We start from the raw sequence: 25,241 nt of genomic DNA, 5'->3' as shown, positions 1-25,241 counted from the left end.
CTGTTGGTGACTGTGTGCAAGAAGTGTTTGCTCAAACTAGCGAGCTTAGCGATGGAGTGTTTGCTGATCAAGTTAGTCAGGAGTTTGTTGGTGGGGTTCAAGGTGGAGATGTGCAAACCAGTTGCTGGGGGCAACCTCAAGAATTCAACGATGTGTTTCTTGATATTGAGGGATTTCTGGCAGACCTGCCAGAAATACAGGCTTGCTGATTCATGGGAATTTTTGTCAAAAGTATTTATAGTTGGATCCCAGGGTTTCCAGATTTGTTTGATGAATAGAAGCCTATAAGCCGCAAAGATAAGAAAAAATATATACTTTTTCTTTCTCCTCTCTCTCAAAATAGTTTCCTGTCCACCAGTACTCCGACGAAGAAGGAGCTCACAGAAACCGCGACACTAGTTGCTCCCAGGAACCCGGAGGAAGCCTTGCCCTGCTTTCCCACCACTTTGTCCTTGCCACTGCTCGTCTCCTCCTCCACAACTCCCGCGGAAGAAGCCGCTCCTTTCCTCCTCCTCGGCGTTGCCTTGAGAGCTCAAATCTCTGGAGATACTTCTCATCTGTGACGAAGATGAAAATCGATGTCTTAGCAGCAAGCGAGGAAGAAGGAGAGAAAACTGTAGAAGTATGGTTCCTTACCTCGACTTCTTCAACGGCTGACTCTGGCAAACGCTCCATTTACGTGGATCTCACTCAGCTTCTTACGAAGATCCTCTCTCTCGCCTTTGACACTAGATATCTGGCGTCCATCACAAAGTATTAGAAGGAAAGAAGACGACCAATCAAGAGTTACCTCATTATCCAGCAGCTGCTTTTCCTTGGAAAACTCTTCGCTCATCGCGCTTAGCTTGGCGAGGAGCGACTTGGTCTCCGATGCGTAGCCATCTCGCTGCTGGGCCTCGCTCTCCTGCATTCGCGAGATCGTCTTCTCCTGCTCAGAAATGAGTCGGGCTGCTTCGTCCAGTTTTTCCTCCAGAGAGCTCGCCACACCTTGGACCTTCGCGAGCTCTGCTTGAAAGTTTGATGCCATAGCCTCGGCTTCCTTCTCGAGCTCTTGCACCTTCTTACTTTCAGCGTCTTTGGATCTCGCAGCCTCTTGTTTGGTGGCCTCGAGCACTTCCTCCGCTCTGGTCTGATTACTTACCGATTTTGAACCAAGAAAGATTCTTGAAGAAAGTCCAGAAATCGCTAAACAATACCAACCTCCTATGCCTCTTAAGAATCACGCAAGGCAAATCATGAGGGCAGGATATATCCTGGGCGCTTCTACATTTTAAACCGGCTAAGAGTTCTTCGTTCCTAGATTACTACCTCAACTTTTGCAGTGTAGAAGTCCAGGCTTAATTCACTCTGGCTCTTACAATGATGAAACTGAAAGACCTGGAGCTCTTCATGCAGAGTGCGTTGCGTGAATACGAGGTGCTTCAAGGCTTTGTTTTTGAGGAGCTTTCCATTGCTTATGTAACGAGCTACGCTGCCTATGGTGAGCTACTGTTCCTTTCTTACATTACAAATTCTTGTTGTTGATAGGTTGATGATATCTATGCCGGGACCAGTAAGCCGGACGAGTTTGTACTCTGCTTGCTCCTGGTGGAATCCAACTATGACGAATTCGGCTTCCAGAGCTACTGCGACAAGTCCCGTAGGGTAACAAAACAAGCTGAAAGGTTCGTTGCATATGCTTTCACTGCAAGCTGCTCATACTTAAAGGAACAAACGATGCAGGTATTCGCTTGTGCAAAGTGCTGCTGCGGTACAATGTTCCCGTTCGATGTGCGGAGGAGATGGAGATTCCCAAGGGTGTCGAGACGGTCTAAGACATCGAGCAGTGCAAGTTTGACGGTGAAGTGTGCGAAACTAAGTTTTTTGATCCAGGGGACCTCCGACGAGACGAGGAGGTGAGTACGAACAAGAAGCGGAAGTTTGCCTACTTGTTTAAACTAGAAAGTTTGCCAGCTTTCTCCCCTTAACTCTTTATGAGTATGGGGTTAGGGTTTAAGCAAAAGGAAGAAATAGAGGGAAAAAGGAATCCTCGAAATTCTCCAGGAGATTTCTGGCGCTCCTCCACGCCGCTACCGCAGATCCGGAGCGGCACAAGGTGAGATCATGGATCGCCGCTCTCAAGTCGTCCAGAGATCTACAACAGGTGAGGGAAATCCATGCGCTCGCGGCCGCCGGGGGCAAGCAGCTAGATTCCTCGAGCGTCTACCTGGGCAACACGCTGGTGGCCGCGTATGGCAGGCTGGGCAGCACGCTGGAGGCGCGGGCGCTCTTCCAGAGGATGGAATCCCACACGGTGGTGTCGTGGAATTCTCTCATGCTGGGGTATGTGGGAAATGGCGAGTCCTCCGCGGCCTTGGAGTGCCTGGAATCCATGCGAGCTCGGGGATTTCTTCCGGATGCCAGGACCTTGGTCGTGGCTCTCAAAGCTTGCGGTGGAAATGGATCCAGGAGAGTTGATGGAGCTATGGGGGGATTGGAGAGAGCCATGGCTCTCCACGCTCTGGCAGTGAGCTCTGGCTATGGCGGGGATATCTACGTGCTCAACACGCTGGTAGCGGTGTATGGAAGGCTGGGAAGCTTGGCAGATGCTAGAAGCGTCTTCGAGGGGATGGAAAACCCGGACGTGGTGTCGTGGAACGCGATGATCCAGAGCTACGCTGATAACTTCCGGGAAGAGCAAGCTTTGCAGCTCTTTCAGCGCTGCTCCAATGCGAACTCTCAGAGCTTTGTAGCGGCAGTGAAGGCTTCCACTCGTCTTCCACGGCAAAGAACTCTTGCTCTAGAGACCGGGATGGCTCTTCACGCCCGAGCTCGGGAGAGTGGCTGCGAGTCCAACGTTTTCGTTGGAAGCAGCTTGATCGACATGTACTCGAGCTTCGCGAGTATGGCCGATGCGCACAGAGTGTTCCAGGCGATTCCTCGCAACGACGTCGTCTCGTGGACGTCGCTGGTGCTCGGCTATGCCGAGAACGGCGAGCCGGAGCTGGCTCTCGAGTTTTTCCAGGACATGCAACGTAAAGGGGTGGTGCCAAACGCTCAGGCTTTCGTCGCGGCATTGAAAGCTTGCGCTGCTCTAGCGGCGCGATCCACAGCGAAGCCGGACGAGGCTACTCTCCAAAGAGCTATGGCTCTACACTCTCAAGCTCTCGCGGGGGGACACTGCTCCAACATCTTCGTCGCCACGTCGCTGGTGGATCTCTACGCCAACTGTGGAAGCATGGCGGATGCCCAGAGAATTTTCGATGCGATGGACCAACTCCAGCGCACGTCCTTGGCTCTCTGGAACGCGCTGCTGCTCGGCTACGCTGAGAACGGGGATCCAGAACTGGTGCTAGAGTTGTTTCCAGAGATGGAGCTAGAGCTACAGCGAAACCAGCTCGGTCGGCCAAACTCCCGGAGCTTTCTGTGCGCGTTCAAGGCCTGCGGTGCTGCGGTGGCTCTCTCCACCGGTAAAGCTTTCCACGCCAGAGTTTGCCGGCTCGGTCTACTCGAGAAGCCCGATTCGGTTCTAGCGACTTGCGTGGTGGATTTCTACGCGAAGTGTGGCAGCCTCGACGATGCCCAACAAGTTTTCGACTCCCAGCTCTCCGGAAGCACCTCGACCATCACCTGGACCGCCCTGATGGCCGGCTACAGCAGGAAAGGTGACGCTACTCGGGTGCTCGAGCTCTACCGGGAGATGGAGGCCGGAGGGATAGAGCCGAGCTCGGCCACGCTCCTGTCCATCCTCACGGCTTGCAACCACGCCGGTAAGCTCGAGGAGGCCAAGCTTCTCTTCGCGGCAATGCGCACCAAGTATGGGATCACTCCGGGGATAGAGCACTACCATTGCGTTATCGATGTGCTTGGGAGAGCCGATGATGTGCGAGGTGCGCTAGAGATGGCGAGCGCGATGCCTTGCGAGGCGGATGCTGTGACTTGGATGACTTTGCTAGGGGCGTGCTGGAAACGAAAGGATGCAGCTATCGCGAAGGTAGTGTTTGATGCGCTGCTAAATCGTGATGGAAGTAGCAGCGTGGCTGGAGCTTGCTCGATCATGGCCAGCATTTATAGCTAGCAACCATCGTAGATCATTAGATTCAAGCCTGTTATCCATGGTTGGAGCTTGTCTACTTCGTTGTCTGGAACGAGTAGAATCACGAAAACAGTAAGTGATGAACAGGAAAAATATGAACCTCTCAAAAGGTGGCTGTCACTGCAGAGAACAAGCTCTTAAAATCTGTAGTTGGCGAACCTTCTTCTTCGGCCTTGGAAGCAATATCAAAGGCTTTGTTCTTGGCTTCCTCGTGCAGTAAAGCCTAGAAGATTGGAAGAAAAGAATAAGCAAAAGTAGTGCTAGACTTTCTCAGCTGTGAGTACCTGGATGCACACTTCCGCCACATCTTCTCTTGGGATGCTCTTGGTGCTAGTGTTCAGCAGTTCGTCGTCTTTGCCAACGATAAGCTCGCGCTTGCCTCCTTCCTTATCGATCAATCCACCAGGCCTGTTGTTTTACAAGAGTTACAATGGAGCAGCCCCAAGATCAAGATCATATACCGGATGATGGTGTACGGCAGTCCAGATTCGGACAGATATTTCTCGGCTTTCCTCTTCCAAATCTATACAATGCGATTCATGTTAAAAAAGAAACCTTGAATGCCGAAGAGAACAACTTACTAGGATTTTTCCATTCCCCAGTAAGTTCAAGGGGTGATTTTCGTTGGTTCCACCCATGGAGCCGACGAGCACGACGTGCTTGACACCTGCATCTTTTGCTGGAAAAGAAAAAGTGCTCTAAGAACACGTCACGGATGTGTGGAGGAAAGAGAGCAAGAAAAAAACAGGAACTTTGTGTTCTTACCAGCATCAATTTGATTCTTCTGGCCAATCCAATCCACCTGGAGACAATGGAGAAAAAAGAGATGAGAGATCACAGGCAGAGAAAAGGAGAATGACCGTCATACCTCTTCCGGTGTGCCTCCCTCTTCGAAGTAGAACTCGGGCCTTCCACCGGACGCTGGATTGAATCCCGGCTTCATCTTCGGCACAGCGCTGGTGAGGATGACGAGCGAATCGACTCCATCGAACGCGGGAGGGAGAGTCTCCGGCTTGGTGATATCTCCAATCCGGACATCACCACTGCCATCCTGATCAATCTTCTGCTTGCTTGCTTCGGATCGAACAAGCCCACGAGCACGAAACTGTCCGGCACGAGCTCGCAGCTTCTCATACGCGAGCTGCCCTGTTCGTCCTCCCGCCCCGGTCACCAGCACCACCACCATTTTCGCTCCTCCGCGAAGAGAAAAAGAGTAAAGAACCCTCGCGAGTGATGTCACTTCGTCTGGACTTTCCAAGCAAGACCATCCTCCATGATCTCTAGAGGCTCCTCCATAGAGTTCCAAGGACGAGTCTCTCGTTTCCACAGCTCGCCCTCGACCGGGACTCGATCCTTCTCAGAGCTTCCTCGCTTGTTCTGTGGATATTACACCCAGCGAGCAGTGACTTCCAAGCTCCAAACTTTAGCCTCGACTCCACCGGCATCGTCTCCACGAGCTCCTCTGCTTCGTCCAGCCTCCCGGCTCGTCCCAGCAGATCCACCACGCACACGAAGTGTTCTACCACCGGCGGTATCCAGTGGTCCGAGCTCATAGATCCAAACTGGTAGATGGATTCCTCCAGCAAACCGGCCCGGCTGCAACCGATGAGAATGCTCACAAAGGTGACGGTCCCGGACAAGCACCCCTCCAAGTTCATCCTCCGGTAAAGATCGGTAACTTCCGCCATATCTCCGTGCTGTGCATACGCCGCGATCATGGCGTTCCACGACACCGGATCCTTGCGCGAACTCTTGCAGCTCTCGAAAACTCTCCTGGCGTCGCCCACGAATCCAGCTCCTGCCAGCATCTTCACGAGCGTGGTGTCGACCACCTCGGACTCCAGCCCCGCCGAGACGAACCGCCCGTGTACCGCCTTGGCCTGGTCGAGCTCTCCCAGGCTCGAGCACGCCTCGAGGACGCTCCCATACGTTGCTACGCTCGGCTCCACGTCCATCCTGTGAAAGAGCTCGAGCGCTTCTTGAGGACGCCCGGCCTGGACGTAGCCCGAGATCATGCTATTCCACGATCCGGAGTCTCTCGCCCCCACCATCTCCTCAAAAACTCTCCTTGCGTAGTCCAAGCGAGCACACCTTGCATACATGCGCAACAGCGTGTTCTTCACGACCACGTTGGCCTGTCCAATGGAGACTGCTCGCTCGTGGACGCGTTTCCCGAGTTCCAAGTCGCGAAGATCCGAGCAGGCTCCAAGGATGCTGGAAAACGTGAAGCTGTCCGCGAGAATGCCTTCCAAGTTCATCCGGTAGTAAAACCCGATGGTGGCCCTGCTATGCCCGAGCTGCACGTACGCACCCAGCATGGCGTTCCAAGTCACAGTGTCTCTGAGCTCCAAGCTCTCAAAGACCCTGCTCGAATCGTCGACGCTACCCCACCTCGCGAAAAAGGTGACAAGAGCAGCTCCCACTTCCTCGGGGAGAGAAGACTTCGCAGAAAATGCACGAATGTGGCTCTCGATTTCCTGTACTTCGTCCACTGAACAGCACGCGCTTAGTGCAGCAGCAAAGATGGATCCGCTCTTCGAAAGCTCGCTATCGTTCTTCTTGGACCACCACTCTTGATAAAGCTCCAGCGCTCGAGCTTTATCTCCCTCCTTGGCCATTGCTGCGATCAAACGCGCCCGGCACTCGGCCTTCTTCGTGGACGTGCTCTCAAAAATCCTGCTAGCTTGATCGATCCGTCCAAAGCCTGAGTATAAGCCGACGAAAGCCGCGTCTAAGTTCTCACCCTGGGATCCAGCCTCTAAAACTCGTGCGTGGATCGCCTCGGCATGGTCCAGCGTCGTGCAAGCACTGAGAACAAGCACGAAAGTCGATCCCACGGGACGAACGCCCTCCAGAACCATTCTGTGAAACATCTCCATCGCCTCCACCATATGCCCATTCTGGGCATACGCTCCGATCATCGCTGTCCAGCACCAGACGCTAGAGCTCGCGATCCTGTCGAAGAAACCTCTCGCATTGCCCACACTGCCACACTTCCCATACATCTTGATGATAGAACACTGCATCACGGCGTCCTGACGATCCATCCCGAGGAACTCCACGCGACTGTGAATCAGTCTCCCCAGCCGATGGTTCCTGGTGCTAGAACACGCTCCCAGAATGCTGGAGAAGGTGAAAGCGTCCGGCCCAACGCCCTCCAAGTCCATCCTGTGGAAGATCTGGATGGCCCTGCCGGGTTGCCCATGCTGAGCATAGCCACTCGCGAGCGCCGTCCACGAGAAAGCATCGCGATCGCGGCTCATGGCCTCGAACACCATGCCCGCCTCCTCCAGCCTCCCACATTTGGCGTAGAAATCCACCAGCGCGGTCTGGACGATTGGATCGTCAAGGAATTGCGAAGCTCTCACCTCATCGTGGATGGAGATTCCCTGTTCCAGATCCCCGACGCTCGAGCAGGCGCTGAGAACGCTTGCGTAGACGAAGCCATCGGGCCGGGTGCCCAGAAGCGGCATCTCGTGGAAGAGAGCGATGGCGTCGGCCGGGCGCGAGGCTCGGAGATAGGCCGAGATCAAAATGCTGCACGAGAACTCGTTCTTGACTGGCAGGGTGTGGAAGACGCGGCGCGCGAGCTCCAGGTCCCCACATTTGCTGTACATCTGAACGAGGAGATTCCCTAAGAACAAGTGCCGGCCATAGCCAGCGGCAATCAAGTGGCGATGGACGCGGCCGCCGTGTGCCAGATCCCTGGCGCTCGCACATCGCCGGATAATCGCGGCGTAGAGCTGGCTGGTGGCTTGGAGCACGCCGCGTTCTAGATCCTCGATCTGGCGCCTCCATAATCTGTCACACATTCATCGCTCGCGAAAAACCCTAAAAGTTTCCCTCTCTTTTGCGAAGAACCCTAAAATGCTGCTCTAGGCTAGGGTTTTAGTCCATGGTAAGATTTAGCTGGGCTTGCCTGGCAAAGCGGCAAGATCGACTTACGACCAAGGAGCAGAAGGTCCAGCTCTACAAGTACTTTGATCGGCAATTGCAGCGAGAGGAGCGATCGGTGAAGCGCGCGGAGAGGCAATTACGCAAGAAGAGGAGCGCGGAGGAGAATGCCGAGGCGCGGGCAGAGGAGATGGAAGCCGGGAGCGCACAAGAGCGGCGGGCGATCCGCGCCAGGCAGCGGGAGGCGCGATTCGGCGAGGACGGGGACGATTTCCGGGAGATTTTCGACGCCGAGGGGGTGAAATTCTCGGCGCGCTACAAGCCCCCGCCCAAGCAGGAGCCCTGCTGGTGGAAGAGCGCCTGGGGGATCCTCCCCAGCGCGGAGCGCTTCGCGGACATGGGCGCCGTGGATGCCGTCCTCGCGGCGGTGGACGAGCGCCGGATCGACACCCGGGCGCCCTTCCTCTACCAGCATTTCCTGGAGAAGTGCATCGCGGGCAGGGCGATCGAGCAGGGGCGCAAGGTCCACGCTCACATCATCAAGAATGGCCTCTCCCAGGATCGAAATTTCTCCAATCTCCTCGTCCAGATGTATGGCGCGTGCCGCGAGATCGAGGACGCCGTCAGGGTGTTCACCTCCATCGCCTACAAGAACACGCGATCCTACGCCGTGATGATCTCCGCCTACAGCGATCACGGCGACTACCGCAAGGCGCTGGATCTCTTCCACCGCATGGTGGAGACGCTGGAGCCGGACGACTTCGTGCTCTCCACCGCGCTCCACGCCGCCGGGATGATCCAGTCGCTCGAGGACGGGCGCGCCATCCACAAGTGGATCCTCGACTCGGAGATCAAGCCCGAGCTCGCGCTGGAGAATTCCATCCTGGAGATGTACGCGCGCTGCGGCGATCTGCCCATGGCATCGCAGCTCTTCACTGCCATGCCCGCGAGGAACTCCGCGAGCTGGAGCGTCTTGATCGCCGGCTACATCGAGGGTGGCGAGCCGGAGGAAGGGCTCAAGCTCTACAAGAGGATCCAGCACGGGGTTCACCGGGTGGATCTTAGCGCCGCCACGATCGTCCTCCTGGTTCGCGCTTGCGGCGAGCTGGATCTCCTCGAGGAGGGCCGGGAGATCCATCGCGGGCTCAACGAGAGGGAGCTCGGCTACCCGGGCGTGGCCGCCGCGCTCATGGAGATGTACGCGCGGTGTGGGATCGTGGACGACGCGAGGAAGCTCTTCGATCAGCTCCCCCAGAGAGATCTCGTCGCGTGGAACTCGATGATCTCGGTGTATGCCCGGACTGGGCATCCGCGCGAGGCGCTGGAGCTCTACGAGAAGCTGGATCTAAGCCCGGACAAGCAGACTTACCTCGCGATGCTGCTCGTGTACGCGGATCTCGGGGACCTGGATCGCGGCCACCGGATCCGGCTGCTGCTGGATCAGACCGACAGCGATCTGGAGCTCCAGGCCGCGATCGTGAGCTTCTACGCGCGGTGCGGCGCGATCCGGGAGGCGAGAGGGGTGTTTGACAGGATCCGGCAGCGCGACGCCGCGTGCTGGACCGCGATGATCCACGCCTACGTCGCGGGCGGCGAGGCGGCGCGCGCGATCGAGCTCTTCCGGGAGATGAGCGTGGAGCCGAGCCCCGAGACGTACGCGATCGTGCTGTGGGCGTGCTCGATCGCGGGGGATGCCACCACCGGCAAGGCGCTGGACGAGGAGATCTCGAGGACGGAGCTCCGATCCAATCTCCTCGTCCAGAACTCGCTGGTGGGGATGTATGCGCGGAGTGGGCAGCTCATGTACGCGAAGTGGGAGTTCGATCGGATCGCCTGCCGGGACTGCGTGTCGTGGAACATCCTCCTGGGCGCGTATGCCCAGCTCGGGCATTGCCGCGAGGCGCTGGAGCTCTTCCCGCAGATGCCACAGGAGGGCGTGGCGCCCGACGGTGTGACGTTCGTGGCGGTGCTGTGCTGCTACTGCCGGATCGCCCCGGCGCCGGTGGGGGAGGAGTGGTGGGAGCAATTCGTGCGCATGGTGGCGGATTTCGGGATCGCGCCTTGGGTGGAGCACTACGCGTGCGTGATCGAGCTGCTGGGGCGGGAGGGGAAGCTGGGCGAGGCGGAGGAGCTCGTGAGGACGATGCCGTTCGAGGCGGAGGCCGAGCAGTGGAGCGCGCTGCTGGCGTCGTGCCGCGCGCACGGGGATGACAAGCGGGCCGCGCGGTCGGCATACCGGATCGCGGAGATGGAGGGAGCCGCTGCCGCCGCTGCCGCGGGATAAAAAACTCTTGAAGTATTTCAGAGTTTCTATGCAGGATAGCAGGCCTCCATCACCTGGCTCAGCGTAAACAGGGAGATTAGTGAGCTTGGAATGGTGTGAATTTGATGTTCGAGCCAGGCAATCCACCCTCTAACCCATTTACCATTAATTAGTTTTATTTAATGGTAAAGTATTCACAAAACTCTAATTTAATATTTTAATTTAATTGGTAACTAAAAATTTACCATTAAATTAGGTTAATTTTGGTATTAAGGTTTTGAATTAATTTCAAACAAATAATTAATCACTTTAATACAATTCTTAATAGCTTTTTGAATTCATGACACACATCAACACTAGTAATAAAGTTTTCAATGAATTAATTTGTCAAATGGCAAAGAGTTGTAAAAAAAGAAATTATAATGTATTCCCAAGTAGCAAAAATTGAGATTTTAGATACAAATGGAATATAAATTAATTTTAAAAATATAATATTTATCATTTGTTTAGTTTTTTTAGTTTAAAGTTGGTTTAAAGTTGAAATAATTGTTTGGGTCCAATTTAATCTTGACAAACTTGTGATTATTTTAAAGTTCTCTATTGTGAAATGTGTAAATGATGTGTAGTGCTTTTTAGACAAAGTGCAGTATTTTGATCATTTTGTTGATCATCTTTTTAATTGTACTGCATCTTTGCAAGTGTTGTTGAAGTTGTCAATATTATCTTTTATAAAACTTATAGACTGTGAGCAGGCATTTATGGATTTTAAAGAGCTATTAACAACTCCTTCAGTTTTGGTGTATACTAATTATACTTAACCTTTTAATTTTGTGTGTGGGTGTTTCTAATATCGGTTTTGGAGCTGTGTTGATGCAAAAGAGTTCAAGTATGCTTAATTAACGCTATCTTATTGCATATATAAGCCATACATTACAATTAGCAAAAGTGAAATACTCCATAACGAAAGAGTGTTTAACAACAGTTTGGGGTTTCAAGAAACTCCATGTATATCTACATAATTATCAGATATTATTAAAAGGTAATTATGTTGTAGTTATTTCATTATTAAAGCAAAAGAATTTGGTTGGTTATACTGCTCAATAAGTTTTGAATTTTAAAATATATGATTTTGATGTTGTTCATCACCTAGAGAATTCTATAGTTGATGCTAATGCCCTTTTTCAAGCTCCTTTTCCTTCTTCTTTTTCTTCTCATGTTTCTAATACACTTGTTATTTTAATATTTGTGGATTTTTACACAAAAATTTTATGCTATTAACAGTTGTTGTACTTGATATTCAATGTCCACAAGGTGTAGAACAAGATTTACCTTCTCTTGAAGAAGTTTATGAAGCTTAAAAGATTCAGCCATAGATTCAAAGGCTTTGTGATATATTTGAGAATTTTATATCACTTACTAATAACTTGCCATTTTGGCATTTACATTCTCAATATAGCCTTGAGGATGGTTTTCTTTATTTTGTGGGGATGGATCTTGATAATCATTCATGGTTGGTGGTGTTTTTGATTTTTATTCGACACTTTTTTCATGCCTACTATGATTCTTTTATTTCAGACGGATATATAGAACATTATGGTGTGACTAAAGTTACACAAGTATTTCTATTAGCCAAAGATACAACGTGATATTATTCCGTATATATGTAGTTGTGTTTGGTGCTAAGCTTGTAATACTCCCCTTTGTGATATAAAAGGATGGTTAGAGTTAATTACAATTTCCCGTTTGTTTAAGTTGGTGGTGTTTGATTTGATGAGCCTTTTCCATAATTAATTGTAGGCAATAAGTATGTCATTATTACTTCTGATTATTTGATTCGCTCAGTGGAAGTCAATGCTATTGTTAACGTGTCTGCAACTGTTATTGGATACTTCCTCTTTAATCAAGTGGTGTTTCAACATTCTTGTTTTTAGTAGATTCTTTCAGATAATAAGGGATATGCTACACTTTCATAAATGCATATCATCCACAGTCAAATGGTTTGGTAAAATGGCTTGTTTGGACTTTCAAATGGATGATTGTGAAATACGTGAACTTTCAGTATTCGGATTGGGATGGTTATTTAGGGTATCTTTAGTATACATATGTCATAGGGGTGTAAAGTTTTATTAGTGCTTCACCATATAAATTTTTATATAATCATGATTTAATATTACTAATGGAGTTGAGTTTACCTTCGTGATTACCACGAGCTACCAATGCTAGGTTGTGGATTAGTCCATTTTTCCATTTGTCCTAGCAAAGTTTATTGAACACCTGGGCTATATATAAATGAGACAACAATAACATTACAACTCCTATGATCGTTCACCTATAGAGTACAAAATAAATAACTTAGTGTTAGTCTATTTTTCCCAATATTATAGTATGTGGTTTTGTCTAAGGGGCTCTTTGCTTAGTGGAAAGGACTGTATTGGGTGTTGTAGCAAGTCAGACTGCAAGTTTATAAGTGGAAGAAATATAATAAAGTACGAAACAAGGGGGAGAAACTTTAAAGTCATACTTAGTATAATTGTGTTGCAACCAATCCATACCAAGGATAAAGTTAAAAGCTTGACTTAGCACCACCTATGCAACTCAAGCTTAAGATTTCCCACATGCACAATTACATTTACACATATGTATGTACGGCCATTGCCATAAAGAATGAAAATTGGCTTTGCTGTATGATGTAAATGTAAATAGCAATGTGTGAGAATAGGCCAAACAATAAAAGATAAACTCAAGTTTGTATCAACCAACACAGAAAAAATAACAAGAAACTTCTTATTATAAAAATAAACTTGGAAAGTAAAAATTGAATAAACTAAAACCGAGTGAACCCCTTGATGATACTTTTGAAAGAAAGATGAAAAAGTTACTAACTTATTTGCTCAAGAACCCTCCACTACTTGTGCAATTCCTCATTTACTAGAAGCATTTTAGTGTTTAAACCTTCCAGTGCAACAGCACCAATTGGATGTTGTTGATGCCAAGGTCTCCACATAAGAAATGGAGGTTGCCAATTCAAAAAATATCGACAATGCCAATAAGTGTGACCAACTTCATTACATGTCAAGTAGCAAATATCACGGCCATAACTATATTCTCACCCTTATCTTTGAACTTGGGTAGTAGTAACATCAACCTCAATTAGAACATGACCATCTTCTATAAAAAGTGGAGTTAAAGGACATGTAACAAAGTGGAAGAGGTGATGTTTTATAATGTTATATCAAGAAAAAATCATCATCAAAAGTGGTTAAAGCAAATGCATATACAAGTCCTACAAAATCTTGATGGAGTGCTAGCCAGAATATTTCCAACTAAATTTGCTTCAATATATTTCTTTTTGTATGAAGCAAGAGGCTTTGGAAATGAATACCAAATTGCAATCACTAACTCAAATGAACTTTGACAAAGACAATGCAATTATTAGAAAGCATCATCACAATTGTTAGTATATCCAAATGCATATTTGAAGACATCTAGAGAATCCTCATATATGGCTACACTCAAACTATTGTACCACTACAAGATCATCCTTTGGAGACGTGGGAAACTCACGCAAACACCAAGTATCATCCCAAAAATGATATGTGGCAATCATTATAAAGTGATTGAACTAATGGTATATATCATCTTTAGGATTTTCACAAAAGAATTCCAACCAAACTCGAGGATTGGCATCAAGAGCAAGAGGAGTTGTACCCCATGTTGTGAATATTGCTATCAATTAAGTATAATTATACAACTGCAACTATATAATATCGAGCAATTGCACCAATTGCTGCTTTAGAGTCAAAGGAAGAGGAGGCTACTGTTTTGCCATTGTCGCGAATGTGACTTCAGGTATTGAAAGTTACCTGTCGGCTAGTCCTTACAGACACTCTTTCCTTACTGCCACGATGGTAGGAGGTCGGTATTGCTGGACCTTTTATTAGTCCATCTTGTTCAAGTGTTAGTAAACTGGACTTTGCATCTATACTTGGCTGGATGAGCATAAGGACAGAATTCCTAAGTGTCTATTTAGCCAATCATACTTAGCCCAGCTTTTTAGTTCTCTTTTGTTCTGTTTTGCACTAGCTTGATAAGAACCCTCATATATTGAGACTAATCCCTCAATATTGTTGAATGATAGCTTACCGTGTCTATCAAATGCCCTCGTTATCATGCCTTTTGTGTTAGTCTCATTTCGGTCCCAAATGCTATTTATGGAAAGTGTCTAGATTTTCTCATTTAGCATATCTACGGAATATAGAGATTGTTTTGAACACAATGATGTTCGTCCCATGTCCAAATTCGCAATCTAGTATTATTCCATATTTAGTAAGTTTCAAGCTTGTCCCAGAGACTAACTCCTGATACTAAAGGAGGCTTGGGGTGAAAGCCTAAAGCATGTGTTCCTTGAGAGGGGGAGGGGGGAGGGGGGGGGGGGGGGTTCCATGGTTTAGTTCCCGCTTGTGTGTCTGTCCCTGTTTTGCGTCTAGCTTGGGTCTAAGCCTAAGTACCATTCTATGCTAGTTAGTGGAGTACCTATACCCTCACGTTAGGCCACTGATATGCCAAAATAGTGCCAGACTCCGTTTTGCTCCATTTTGCATGCTGGTCCTGGCATTGGGATGCTAATTGTTCTAGGACTATTCCAAGTCGCTTCGGGCTCGTATCCTTTTGCTCCTTGGGCTGTATGCTCAAGAGTTGCTTTGTGGTCCGGTTCCATCACTCTTTGGCTCCATACTTGGGGGTTTGGCACCGTTTCTTCGTTCAGTGGCCTAAGGCTTTAAACTTCGGGTTCCACACCACATTCCTTTGGACATTGTAGCGCATGTGATCATGGGATGAGATTTGGATATACTGTCACCGTGGATCCTTGGAACCTTGGGGAATAAATGGGGATAAAATAGCCACTAAGGGCTCTCTCATCAAGCAATTGCTCCTTTTCCAGTTGGCTTAAGGGGAGAGAGATAAGGTGCGTTACAATTGGTATCAGAGCAAATGGCACGGGTTCGATTCCCATTGATTAGTGGCTACTTAAAAAGTATAATATACCCTTGAGCAAGGTATATTTCTACCCCTAAATTTGAAATTGTACGTATTGAGCATCCATGCGTATGTCCTTCCTCTTGTGTGGAGTATCCATGGATGAAGGTATCCACCGTGGGACTGCACATGGAATAGCTGGTCTACATAATGGAAGGATTGGTAGATTGAGTGCGGAAATGGAGGTGCTGGTTCCCCTTGGCTCAGTAGGGGTTTTTAGTCAATAGTCAATGAGGACATTGACATCTCTGAAGGGGGGGTGAGTGTAGCGCATGTGATCATGGGATGAGATTTGGATATACTGTTACTGTAGATCCTTGGAACCTTGGGGAATAAATGGGGATAAAATAGCCACTAAAGGTTCTCTCATCAAGCAATTGCCCCTTTTCTAGTTGGCTTAAGGGGAGAGAGATAAGGTGCATTATAGACATGTGGCATGTGACATGTGGCATCTATCACATGGCACATGAAGGGCTTAGGTTCTGCTTAGTGGTGTTATCCTATGGTAAATCACCATAGGATAAAGGGTCAAAACCACGTGCGCTACAACCATGAAAATGAATGAAAAGAAAAAAAGTAAAAGAGAAGAAATTGAAAAATCTGTAAGAAGAAAGAGATTTAGACAATGTAAAAGCTAAATTTAAAGTAGAATCTCAAATCCAAACACTCCTCAAGGATAATCAAAATTGCCTCTCACCTTCACCGATATGAGTGCATGGAATATAAAAATGAAATACAAAAATATGTATATCCATTAGCCAAAAAACCCTAATTTATATATAGGTGTGAGTGGTCTAGATTAAAATCAATTTGATGGTTATGAAAATCCCACTACACTAATATTAGTATATAGCATTGTAGCTATATATTTGGACCTCACATAATTTAATACATTTAACATTTAAAGATATCTAACAACTTTTATAATGTGAATAATTTATAGTAGCAGTTTTCAGAACTCCTTCTAGATGAAAAAATTATGTATAAGTTGGGTGGAATTGTTCCACTTATATGTTTATAATTCAAAGTAAAATGTCTCATATAAATATATAGAACATAAGTTATCTACTTTTATATTTTTTTCTTAAGAAAGAAAATACATATAGATACATTTGTATATTCCGTATTTTCAACTTTCTTTAACATGTATTAAAAAAACTTCAGCTATCACCTCCTGCTTTAAAAAATAAATATAAAGTTAATCAAAATTAATATAAATTCTGTTTTTACTACCAAGTGTTTAAGGTGCTGTGCTCTTGAAATCTGGGACAAAAAATAGAAGAGAGCTATGGAGAGTGCTAGTGGCAATCAGTGTGCAGGATTCCAATCAGATCCCTTAGGATATACCTGGGTTTCTTTGTTTACAATTCTTGTCAAATGAATACCCAAGCCGAATATGCTTGAAATTTTAGAGGTCCTTGTCTTTAAAGTTTAAAAGTGATTGTTCTCTTTTGTGTAAGTTAGATGGGTGTTGCCATCAAAATGTCTTCGGTATTCCAGCACTGGCGTGGTGTGGTGCGGTGGCAGAGCTCCACAGAGAAAAGGGCGAGCGAGCAAGCGAGAGGGTCTCTCGGCATATAAAGGCCAAACTCTTAATGCTCACCCAACCCATGCACCCCATGATCCTCTTGAATGCCAGTTTTAGGGCAGCCAAGGTGGTGGAAGATGGTACAAACGTAAAAACACAGCTTTGGTGGACTGTCCCAATTCCAATCACTGGCGGTTTTGGTTTGGTGGGGAATCTCTCCCGGAATCTGGGCGAATCTTTCTTTCTCCGCAAGCGAAGCGACCTAACCAAATGCCGTGTGTTGTCTCCTTGACAACAGTTTTTTAAGGAGCTGTGTGAGTGTTGCTCGAGCGAATGAATAGAAGAATCAATGGGGCCACAACGAGAATGAGAATGCAAGCGATGGAATTAATAATCCACGCCACATACGTGCACACAACGTTGTTATTCCTGGGCTCTCCATGGATTGGAAATATCAAAAGATTATCAACCTTTATTTAGTAAATGGAAAAATGTGGGCTGTCGGTAGCCGTTGATTTTGTTGTTTAGTTGTTTGTTGGTTTCATCTTCCCTGCCGGCCGGCCTCAGGAAAAGAAAAAGAGGGAAAAAAAAGAAGAAAATTTGCCCCTTTTGTTTTCACCCAGCTAATTTTCACCGTGTCGCTGTTGCGCTTTTGTCACACTTCGAAGCAGGGGTTTGAGGGGAACCAGTGGTCGCCGCGACAGTCGCAGCGCGACTTACTATAAGTAAGAAAAAAAGAGGAAATGGGAGCGAATTTCTTTCTTGTTTCCAGCGAGCCAAAAAATTTCCTGTTTTAAACGGGTGAAGGGAGAGAGGCTATGGCGGAAAGGGAAGCTTGCAAGGCACGGGATCGATTGATGATCCAGTTTCTAGGGTTTGCATGAGGCGCGGCAGCGGCGCGCACGCAAGGGGGCCGTCTCAGCGCGGCGGAGAAAGGCGAGCAGCGCCCGGGATCGCGGCATTTTGCGCGCGCCATCGAGCGGGCGCGGGATTGATTCCAGGGCGCACAGTTGCAACGGCATCCATCGCGATGCGGCTCCGGTGAATTTCCGGTGCTAGGGTTTCGGGGAATGCAGGCGCGCGCAATCCGGGGTAGTGAGCAGCATTGTTCCGTCTTCCATCCAGGTACGCTTCTTGGATCAGATTGAGAGATTTCCATCGTTTTCCCCCCGTGATCGTGATTGAGCTCATCGTTTTCTTTGCTGATTCATGCCTGGAGATTCTTTCCTTGTGTTTGGTGTTTTTTCTTTCTTTTCTCTGCTTTCCCTTTTTTTTCTGGGGGAGGATCTGGTTTGGATTTGAGAATGCCTGGCGATATTCTAGCAATTGCGCATGTGGCATTTTTTTCTTTGGTTTCTTTAAAGATGGTTTGTTCATGCTGCCAGAGAACACCGCCTTCTTGAGCTGGATTCCCTGAATTTCTTGGCACTTTTGATTGAATCGCGTCACATGGTTTGCATGAGTGATGATTTCCTTATGATAAGCGTCCCTGTCTTGCTTGTTGTTGCGACAACTTGATAAATACAGCTGCTGCGTTCATAGGACTGAGAGCTATGGCTCGTCGCATGGTTTAGCAGCTTGCTCGCGTTCACGATGGAGGCAACCGATGTCAAGACTAGAAGGCCATCGTCGTTCAGTGCCAATACTCCGGTTCATCCAAGATCATCCATGACTGGCCTGAGCTCCAGCAATAGCACTCCTGTCCATCCCAGAGCGACTGGAGCAGCTAATGGACATGATTACGACAGCGACGGCAGCGACCTTCCTGCGTAAGCTATCTTACAACACTCGCCTTGCATTTAGTTCTTGTTCATCAAGTCGGTAGATGACTGGTTTTCGACTTGATATAACACTGATTAGTAGCAGCGAAGTTTTGGACGATGCTGGTGTCGATGACGCTAGTGTGGAAGGAGATACGAGGTAAAACAGGAAGGCCCCGTTAGTTATACACACTAAGAACTAATATTGCATAGAGTTGTGGGATTTAGTTCGTATTTCCTTATATTCTCGCTTTGAACCGTGCAGGACTCCCAGAACGATTTCAAGCACCTTAGTTCCTGATTTGGTCGGAGCCATTCCCATACTTGACAAGTTCCAGGTATTTGATGCTCACGATGAATCGTACCTCAATCCATCTTTTTTCCTTTATATATTTTAATTTTTTGTTCTTTTTCAGGTAGATGCATTTATCAAGCTGATGCGAAAGCAGCTACAATCGGGTGGCAAACGTGGATTTTTCACCAAAAAATCGGTGGTCCCTCAAGGCCGGGAAAGCTATTCCGTGGAAGACATGCTTTGTTTTCAAAAGGTTCACAAATCATCTATGATTTTGTTCCATTAGCTGATTTAATGGGTTTCCAGGAACCAATACCGACATCTCTTCTCAGAATAAACGCAGATCTTGTTAGCCGTGCTGTCAAGCTGTTTCAAGCTATTCTCAAGTACATGGGCATCGATGCCCAAACGCCGAGTCCGTTAAATTCTCAAGACCAATTGGCGATTGTTTTGAAGATCTATAAGCATACCTTGAAACGCGTTGAACTGAGGGATGAGGTGTTTGCCCAGATTTCGAAGCAAACGCGCAACAATCCTGACAGGTTTGTGTCTTTTATACATGTTGCCACCTTACAAAGTCGATTCGTCCTGTAGACCTTTGCTACTAAAGGCTTGGGAGCTGTTATATTTGTGCGCCTCTGCAATGCCGCCTGGGAAAGACTTTGCAGCATACTTATCAGAGTACGTGCATGATGTGGCCAGCTCTCAAAACAGTGATGCAGAAATTCAGGCATTGGCTTTGAAGACTTGGAATGCATTAAAAAGAACAGCCAAAGCAGGGCCACGACGGACAATTCCTGCACAGGAAGAGGTTGAAGCTCTCCTAGGTGGACGGAAGCTGAAGACAATTGCGTTTTTCCTAGACGAAACGTTTGAAGGGATTACGTATGACATGTCCACAACCGTCATGGATGCTGTCGAGGTAATTTTTATGTAGAATGTTCCATTACTCAAAGCTCCTGTTGCAGGAATTGGCGGGAATTATCAAGTTATCTGCGTACAGCTCATTCAGTCTATTTGAATGCAGGCGTGTTCTAGTAGGAACGAAAGCTGTTGACAGTGGGAATGGTACGATCTCTCTAGGTTGGTCTTTGTTTACCTTTCTTATTGGCGATTGCAGATGAGCATCTTGGGCTTGATGAAAATAAATATATTGGAGATATTGTTGCGGAGTTCAAAGCAATCAAGGAACGCAACAAAGGAGAACTACTTCAATGCAAGCTTCTCTTTAAGAAACGCTTGTTTCGGGAATCGGACGAGGCTATTACTGACCCAATGTTTGTACAGCTGTCGTATGTTCAGGTACGGTGGTTTTTTGTTTTACTTTTTCTGTCTCAACTCTTCCTTTATCAGTCACAACATGATTATCTCCTTGGAAACTATCCTGTCGGTAGAGATGATGCAGCGCAGTTGGCTGCTCTAGAAGTGATTGCTGATATTGGCCCTGCGAACGAAGCTGAACCTATAATGTGTGTTAGAACCTCAGAATAACGTCCGGGATTTAACATTTTTCTTTCAGGGACTGGTCAGCCCTAGTCGATCGCTATCTGCCAAAACAAGTTGCCATCACAAGGGCGAGACATGATTGGGATTCTGACATTTTTGCGCGGTACAAAGCGATGGTGAGTGTTTGCTTTCTAGGTTAAGATTCTTACATTTTTGTTCTTATCTGAAGGGTCATTTATCGAAAGATGATGCAAGACAACAATTGCTACGTATTTTACGATCCTTGCCATATGGCCAATCCATATTTTTCAACGTCCGGAAGATAGAAGATCCGATTGGTCTTCTTCCCGGAAGAATTATCTTAGGGATAAACAAAAGAGGGGTACGTGCAAGTATATTCATGTTCGCTGTTTTGACATGTGTTTCTTAACAGGTTCATTTTTTCCGGCCAGTACCTAAAGAATATTTACATTCGGCTGAGCTGAGAGACATCATGCAATTTGGAAGTAGCAATACCGCAGTGTTTTTTAAAATGCGTGTGGCGGGAGTTTTGCACATTTTTCAGTTTGAAACTAAACAGGTGTCTTTGTGGCTTTCCGTGTAGTTCTTCTCTAAATTTCTGTCGCAGGGCGAAGAAATATGCGTGGCTCTCCAGACACACATAAACGATGTGATGCTGCGGAGATATTCAAGAACGCGTTCTGTTGCTAACGGAGCCATACAAAGCAACGGGGAATCTGCCGTGCCAAACTTTAAGCCTCCCGGAATCGAGGTTTATGAGAAACATGTGCAGGATATGTCAAGGCTTTTGGATGAATCCCAGAAGAAAGCAGACCAGGCAAGTCGATTTTTTGGTGGACTTGAGAACTAAATCATTGTATTAATATGCGCAGCTTGCTGGAGAGTTAAGGGAGAAAGACAAGAGGCAAACATCATTGCTAGAAGAATTGGAGGGCTTCAAGGACAGACTCCGAGCTGAACAACAAACAGTTACTGATATAACACAAGAGAGAGAAAAGCTGCGGAAGGCTGTTGAGGAGAAGGAAACCGCACTACAGGTACGACTGATGTATTTTGACTATCTAACAACATAAATTTTCAGGCCGCTCTTGCGGAAAAATCTGCGGATGATGAGCATGGTCGCGAGGAGGCAGCTCCGACAAAGAAAGGCATTCTAAGAGGTTCTATTGGAAGAAGGGACAGGGACCTGCCATTTGCCGAGAAAGCATCTAGTGCACTGGAAGCACAGGTGAACTGCAAGGTTTCTTTTCTCTGCCTTCGCTTCATACAATAATTTCAGGTCAAGGACTTGAGAAATGAACTGAAGTCGAAAAGCGAGGAGGCCAGGCTGGCGGAAGAGAGGAACAAAAAGCTGATGAATGAGAAGCAGTTACTTGAACAAAAAGTTTCCCGTGTCGAAAAACTGAAAGGCGAAGAAGTAGGTGCTTGGAGAATTTTGCACTTTGACGAGTATCTGATTGATGTCTTGCCAGACTAAGGTCCTCGAGAAAAAGTTCGAAGAAGAGCGGAGCATGCTCAGAGTGCGGATATCGGAGTTGGAGAAAAAGCTGAATGAAAGGACTCAGGAGATAAGTGTTGCAGAAGCAGCGCTCAGCTTGCGGACTTCTGAGCTGGAAGCTATGCAATGTAGCATGAAAGAGCTCGAAGAGTTGAGGGAAATTAAAGAGGTACGTTATTTTGCGACTATGCATTTTCTGACATTCTTCGTGTGTTTCCTAATCAGGATATCGATAGAAAGAATGCCCAGACAGCTGAACTATTAAGAAGACAAGCTGATCAGCTCGCTGAACTAGAATCCCATTACAAAGAAGAACAGATATTGAGAAAGCGATACTTCAATATGATGGAAGGTACATTTTCTTCTGTTCCTTTTCCTTCAGTGTTCCATACGAATGAACGTATTCCATTGCAGATATGAAAGGAAAAATTCGAGTATACTGTAGATCGCGCCCACTTGTTGAGAAAGAGCTGAACGAGAACCAGAAAGCAGTGATCATATCTGCAGATGAATTCACTGTCGAACACATATGGAAGGATGACAAGACAAAGCAGTTTCAGTTTGATCATGTTTTTGACGAGCATGCATCTCAAGATGCTATCTTCGAAGACACCAAGGTAATGATGTCTATTTGACGTTATTTTGTTACTAACATGTTCTGTCATCCAGTATTTGGTGCAATCGGCAGTCGACGGATACAACGTGTGCATTTTCGCTTATGGTCAAACTGGGTCCGGCAAAACATTTACAATATATGGTCCGGAAAATAATCCTGGGCTCACGCCGAGAGCCACGCGGGAATTATTCAGCATCATAAAGCGGGACAGAAACAAGTTCACAGTATCTCTGAAGGTGTGTAAATCATATGCATTTGTCTTGTTTCTCTAATGATGGTTCCCTTAACAGGTATACATGCTTGAGCTCTACCAGGACAATCTTTTCGATCTTCTTTTGCTTCGGAATGCCAAGCGGCAAAAACTTGAAATCAAGAAGGATTCTAAGGTAATTTTTGTCGGCAGTTTTCTGAAGTCCAAGCTTTCTTTATTTGTTTACAGGGTATGGTCGTTGTCGAGAACGTTACGCTAATACCCGTGTCGACAAGAGAAGAGCTTGACAACCTTATTCAAAAGGGGCTGGAGAAACGACATACTTCTGGAACCCAGATGAATGCCGAGAGCTCCAGATCGCACTTGGTCCTGTCAATAATAATTGAAAGCACGAACATGCAAACGCAGAACGTGGTCAAAGGAAAGGTACGGAGTTCTCCTTACGGCAGTAGTTTTATAAGTGGGCTTACGGCGTGGTTTTTGCAGCTGAGCTTCGTGGATTTGGCTGGATCGGAGAGAATAAAAAAGTCTGGATCAACCGGAGAGCAATTGAAGGAGGCCCAGAGCATAAACAAGTCCCTCTCGGCGCTAGGCGACGTGATCAGCGCACTGGCCACGGAAGAGCAGCACATACCGTACCGGAACCACAAGCTGACGATGCTCATGAGCGACTCGCTGGGTGGCAACGCCAAGACGCTCATGTTTGTCAACGTGTCCCCGGCGGAGTCCAATCTGGAGGAGACTCACAACTCGCTATGGTAAGCAAGCGCGATCCAGTGTGTGGATTGATGGATTTGTTCTTTGCTCTTGTCGCAGCTACGCAACGCGCGTGCGGTCAATTATCAATGACCCGACCAAGAACACGAACACGAAGGAGATCGTGAGGCTCAAGAAGATGCTGGGATACTGGAAGGAGCAGGCGGGCAAAAAGGCGGACGAGGACGAGCTGGAAGAGATCAAAGACGAGCGGACTGGCAAGGAGAAGATGGAGTCCTCGTAGAGCAGGCAAAGTTTCGGAAGAACACACGGAAAAAGAGAAGAAAAAAAAACGAGAAAAGGAGAGGAAAAGCTACTAATTCGGTGGTGATTTTTTTTTGGTCAGTGTAGTGGGCTTTTCGATCATGTAAGTATACAAGTTTTAACAAGAAGACTTTGAGAAGCTTTGTATTGTATCATCTACCATATTGTTTGCAATCAAATATTTGCTATATCGATGGCTCTCTTTTCTGGCTCAACTTGCATATAAAACAAATATTTGAATGATCATATAAACAAGATATCATGGGACTATCTAGTGGTTGATTCTTGTTCTTGACGTAAGTAGACCATAGAAAATGGAGCTTTAGAACTTTTGTGCCGACAGAGGGCGATCGAAGATTGCCCAAGTGATGGCGGTGGTGTTGTCTGAAACAGATGAAACATCAAAGCAAAGAAAGGGACCATTTAGAAAACAAAGAGAAGAGAGAAAAAAAAAGAGAAAAGAGAAAAAAAGGGGAGAACAATAGAATACCTACATAACTTGGAAGGAGGAGATTTCCTGCCTTTCCAGATTCAAAGTGATTGATAGGATACGATGCGCGTCCTGTTGTTGTAGCCAAGGAGAAGAAAAAAAGCTTGCAATCTTTAGCAGTGAATGACAAGAACATCAAAATCATGCATGTTACTCTCTCTGATGCAAAGCCTGTCCATGGTTCTCTCACCCACATGAATGTGACAGCATGGAAGCACTACTTGGTACCAGAAGCAAAAAATATGACAAGAAAGAAGCCAGCCCCTTGCAATAAGATTGAGCGAGCGAACGAATGAATGCAAAGAAACAAAAGGTATAAAATCCCATACCTGGCACAAGGAGAGGCGCCCCACATCCCTTCTTACTTCTCTCGCGCTCTCCCTTCCCAAGGCTTTTCCTCTCAGTCGGCAGTCCTGCATGGCCCCTGTGCCTTACTTTCCTTCCATTTTTCTCTTCTCTTTCTTATCTCCGCCCCTGTGTCCCCAAAAACTATTCACCGTAGCATATTTCCCTTTATTCCGGCTTCGATTTTGTTTGCTTCCCTCCCGACCCTTGCTTTCCTTTGTTTTTCTTTCTCCCTCTCTTGTCCTGCGTTTCAGCCGAGAAGAAAGGGCCCCTCTCGCTTTGCAGAGAGGAGGAGGAGGCCCAACAACACTGCTGCCCTGTGCCACTGCTACTGCCCCTGTTTCTTTCGTCCTGTTTAATAATATTGTCGTCCCCAGCCGTCGTGTCGATGTGCAAGCCTCTTTTTTCTCTGGATACGATACGCTCCCACCTCCAATTTCCTGTTCTCTTTCATTTTACCTTTAAAAGTGGGTGGTTTTCGAAGGGTCAAGCTGTTCCCAGCTCTTAGTCATTTAATAACTGCGAGCCTTTGTCAAATGGATCCAAAGTGGTCTTCGCCCCGTCTTGTTCTTCACCATGCTCTCTACACGCTAAGAGGTGACCATTATAAATAATGGCACGAGGGAAAAAACTAAAGCGGTGAACTTATCTCAGAATCAGCAACAAGCGATCTCCCGGTCCCTCCTCGGCTACAAATTGACAAGACAAGCCAAAGCCGCATACCCGGTGATCGAGACGGAAA

The 25,241-nt window shown here is 47.2% G+C and overlaps 6 protein-coding genes across 6 annotated transcripts; 3 read left to right on the top strand and 3 right to left on the bottom strand.

Moving 5' to 3' along the window:
• Nucleotides 1-395: 395 nt before the first annotated feature.
• On the bottom strand, nucleotides 396-1,116 carry LOC9658617. Its single transcript, XM_024673608.1, has 3 exons — nucleotides 791-1,116; nucleotides 659-736; nucleotides 396-557 (listed from the first exon to the last, which is right to left on the bottom strand). Exons 1-3 carry the CDS (start codon nucleotides 1,025-1,027, stop codon nucleotides 396-398), a joined length of 477 nt encoding a protein of 158 aa, XP_024529376.1. The 5' UTR covers nucleotides 1,028-1,116.
• Nucleotides 1,117-1,362: 246 nt separating this feature from the next.
• On the top strand, nucleotides 1,363-4,348 carry LOC9650983 (pentatricopeptide repeat-containing protein At1g03540). The gene is made up of 3 exons (XM_024673607.1): nucleotides 1,363-1,416; nucleotides 1,528-1,895; nucleotides 2,014-4,348. The coding sequence occupies exons 1-3, from the start codon at nucleotides 1,363-1,365 to the stop codon at nucleotides 4,055-4,057; spliced, it is 2,466 nt and encodes an 821-aa protein (XP_024529375.1). The 3' UTR covers nucleotides 4,058-4,348.
• LOC9650982 (uncharacterized protein At5g02240) lies at nucleotides 4,069-5,325 on the bottom strand. Its single transcript, XM_024673838.1, has 6 exons — nucleotides 4,944-5,325; nucleotides 4,841-4,877; nucleotides 4,657-4,754; nucleotides 4,537-4,598; nucleotides 4,360-4,483; nucleotides 4,069-4,298 (listed from the first exon to the last, which is right to left on the bottom strand). The coding sequence occupies exons 1-6, from the start codon at nucleotides 5,259-5,261 to the stop codon at nucleotides 4,179-4,181; spliced, it is 759 nt and encodes a 252-aa protein (XP_024529606.1). The 5' UTR covers nucleotides 5,262-5,325; the 3' UTR covers nucleotides 4,069-4,178.
• A 30-nt stretch (nucleotides 5,326-5,355) lies between these two features.
• On the bottom strand, nucleotides 5,356-7,887 carry LOC9658616 (pentatricopeptide repeat-containing protein At1g06140, mitochondrial). Its single transcript, XM_024673606.1, has one exon. It carries the CDS (start codon nucleotides 7,885-7,887, stop codon nucleotides 5,356-5,358), a length of 2,532 nt encoding a protein of 843 aa, XP_024529374.1.
• Nucleotides 7,888-7,970: 83 nt separating this feature from the next.
• On the top strand, nucleotides 7,971-10,253 carry LOC9658615 (pentatricopeptide repeat-containing protein At1g06140, mitochondrial). The gene has a single exon (XM_002969013.2). The coding sequence runs from the start codon at nucleotides 7,971-7,973 to the stop codon at nucleotides 10,251-10,253; it is 2,283 nt and encodes a 760-aa protein (XP_002969059.2).
• A 7,300-nt stretch (nucleotides 10,254-17,553) lies between these two features.
• Nucleotides 17,554-23,854, top strand: LOC9658614 (kinesin-like protein KIN-14I). The gene is made up of 24 exons (XM_024673720.1): nucleotides 17,554-17,922; nucleotides 18,340-18,566; nucleotides 18,823-18,895; nucleotides 18,974-19,105; nucleotides 19,159-19,394; nucleotides 19,447-19,774; nucleotides 19,821-19,920; nucleotides 19,973-20,154; nucleotides 20,206-20,321; nucleotides 20,372-20,474; nucleotides 20,528-20,680; nucleotides 20,732-20,878; nucleotides 20,927-21,136; nucleotides 21,192-21,356; nucleotides 21,401-21,547; nucleotides 21,599-21,736; nucleotides 21,792-21,986; nucleotides 22,043-22,169; nucleotides 22,232-22,434; nucleotides 22,487-22,669; nucleotides 22,724-22,819; nucleotides 22,873-23,070; nucleotides 23,131-23,402; nucleotides 23,461-23,854. The coding sequence occupies exons 2-24, from the start codon at nucleotides 18,391-18,393 to the stop codon at nucleotides 23,642-23,644; spliced, it is 3,864 nt and encodes a 1,287-aa protein (XP_024529488.1). The 5' UTR covers nucleotides 17,554-17,922; nucleotides 18,340-18,390; the 3' UTR covers nucleotides 23,645-23,854.
• Nucleotides 23,855-25,241: the final 1,387 nt, after the last annotated feature.

Source organism: Selaginella moellendorffii, unplaced genomic scaffold (assembly GCF_000143415.4).
Source record: "Selaginella moellendorffii unplaced genomic scaffold, v1.0 SELMOscaffold_11, whole genome shotgun sequence".
NCBI classification, from domain to species: domain Eukaryota; kingdom Viridiplantae; phylum Streptophyta; class Lycopodiopsida; order Selaginellales; family Selaginellaceae; genus Selaginella; species Selaginella moellendorffii.
The sequence above is the reverse complement of the archived record's forward strand: the minus strand, read 5'-3'. Positions and strand labels throughout refer to the sequence as shown.

Excerpts from the sequence above, each read along its gene's own strand:
- LOC9658617 (XM_024673608.1), bottom strand. The coding sequence starts at position 1,027 with ATGGCATCAAACTTTCAAGCAGAGCTCGCGAAGGTCCAAGGTGTGGCG. Across the intron at positions 737-790 it reads AGCAGCTGCTGGATAATGAG|ATATCTAGTGTCAAAGGCGA; the intron begins GTAACTCTTGAT and ends GATGGACGCCAG. Across the intron at positions 558-658 it reads TAAATGGAGCGTTTGCCAGA|ATGAGAAGTATCTCCAGAGA; the intron begins GTCAGCCGTTGA and ends TCTTCGTCACAG.
- LOC9650983 (XM_024673607.1), top strand. The coding sequence starts at position 1,363 with ATGAAACTGAAAGACCTGGAGCTCTTCATGCAGAGTGCGTTGCGTGAA. Across the intron at positions 1,417-1,527 it reads GTGCGTTGCGTGAATACGAG|GTTGATGATATCTATGCCGG; the intron begins GTGCTTCAAGGC and ends TGTTGTTGATAG. Across the intron at positions 1,896-2,013 it reads ACCTCCGACGAGACGAGGAG|AGGGAAAAAGGAATCCTCGA; the intron begins GTGAGTACGAAC and ends AGGAAGAAATAG.
- LOC9650982 (XM_024673838.1), bottom strand. The coding sequence starts at position 5,261 with ATGGTGGTGGTGCTGGTGACCGGGGCGGGAGGACGAACAGGGCAGCTC. Across the intron at positions 4,878-4,943 it reads AGGGAGGCACACCGGAAGAG|GTGGATTGGATTGGCCAGAA; the intron begins GTATGACGGTCA and ends CATTGTCTCCAG. Across the intron at positions 4,484-4,536 it reads CTGCCGTACACCATCATCCG|GCCTGGTGGATTGATCGATA; the intron begins GTATATGATCTT and ends GTAAAACAACAG.
- LOC9658616 (XM_024673606.1), bottom strand. The coding sequence starts at position 7,887 with ATGTGTGACAGATTATGGAGGCGCCAGATCGAGGATCTAGAACGCGGC.
- LOC9658615 (XM_002969013.2), top strand. The coding sequence starts at position 7,971 with ATGGTAAGATTTAGCTGGGCTTGCCTGGCAAAGCGGCAAGATCGACTT.
- LOC9658614 (XM_024673720.1), top strand. The coding sequence starts at position 18,391 with ATGGAGGCAACCGATGTCAAGACTAGAAGGCCATCGTCGTTCAGTGCC. Across the intron at positions 21,357-21,400 it reads AGAAGGAAACCGCACTACAG|GCCGCTCTTGCGGAAAAATC; the intron begins GTACGACTGATG and ends ATAAATTTTCAG. Across the intron at positions 22,820-22,872 it reads AAATCAAGAAGGATTCTAAG|GGTATGGTCGTTGTCGAGAA; the intron begins GTAATTTTTGTC and ends ATTTGTTTACAG.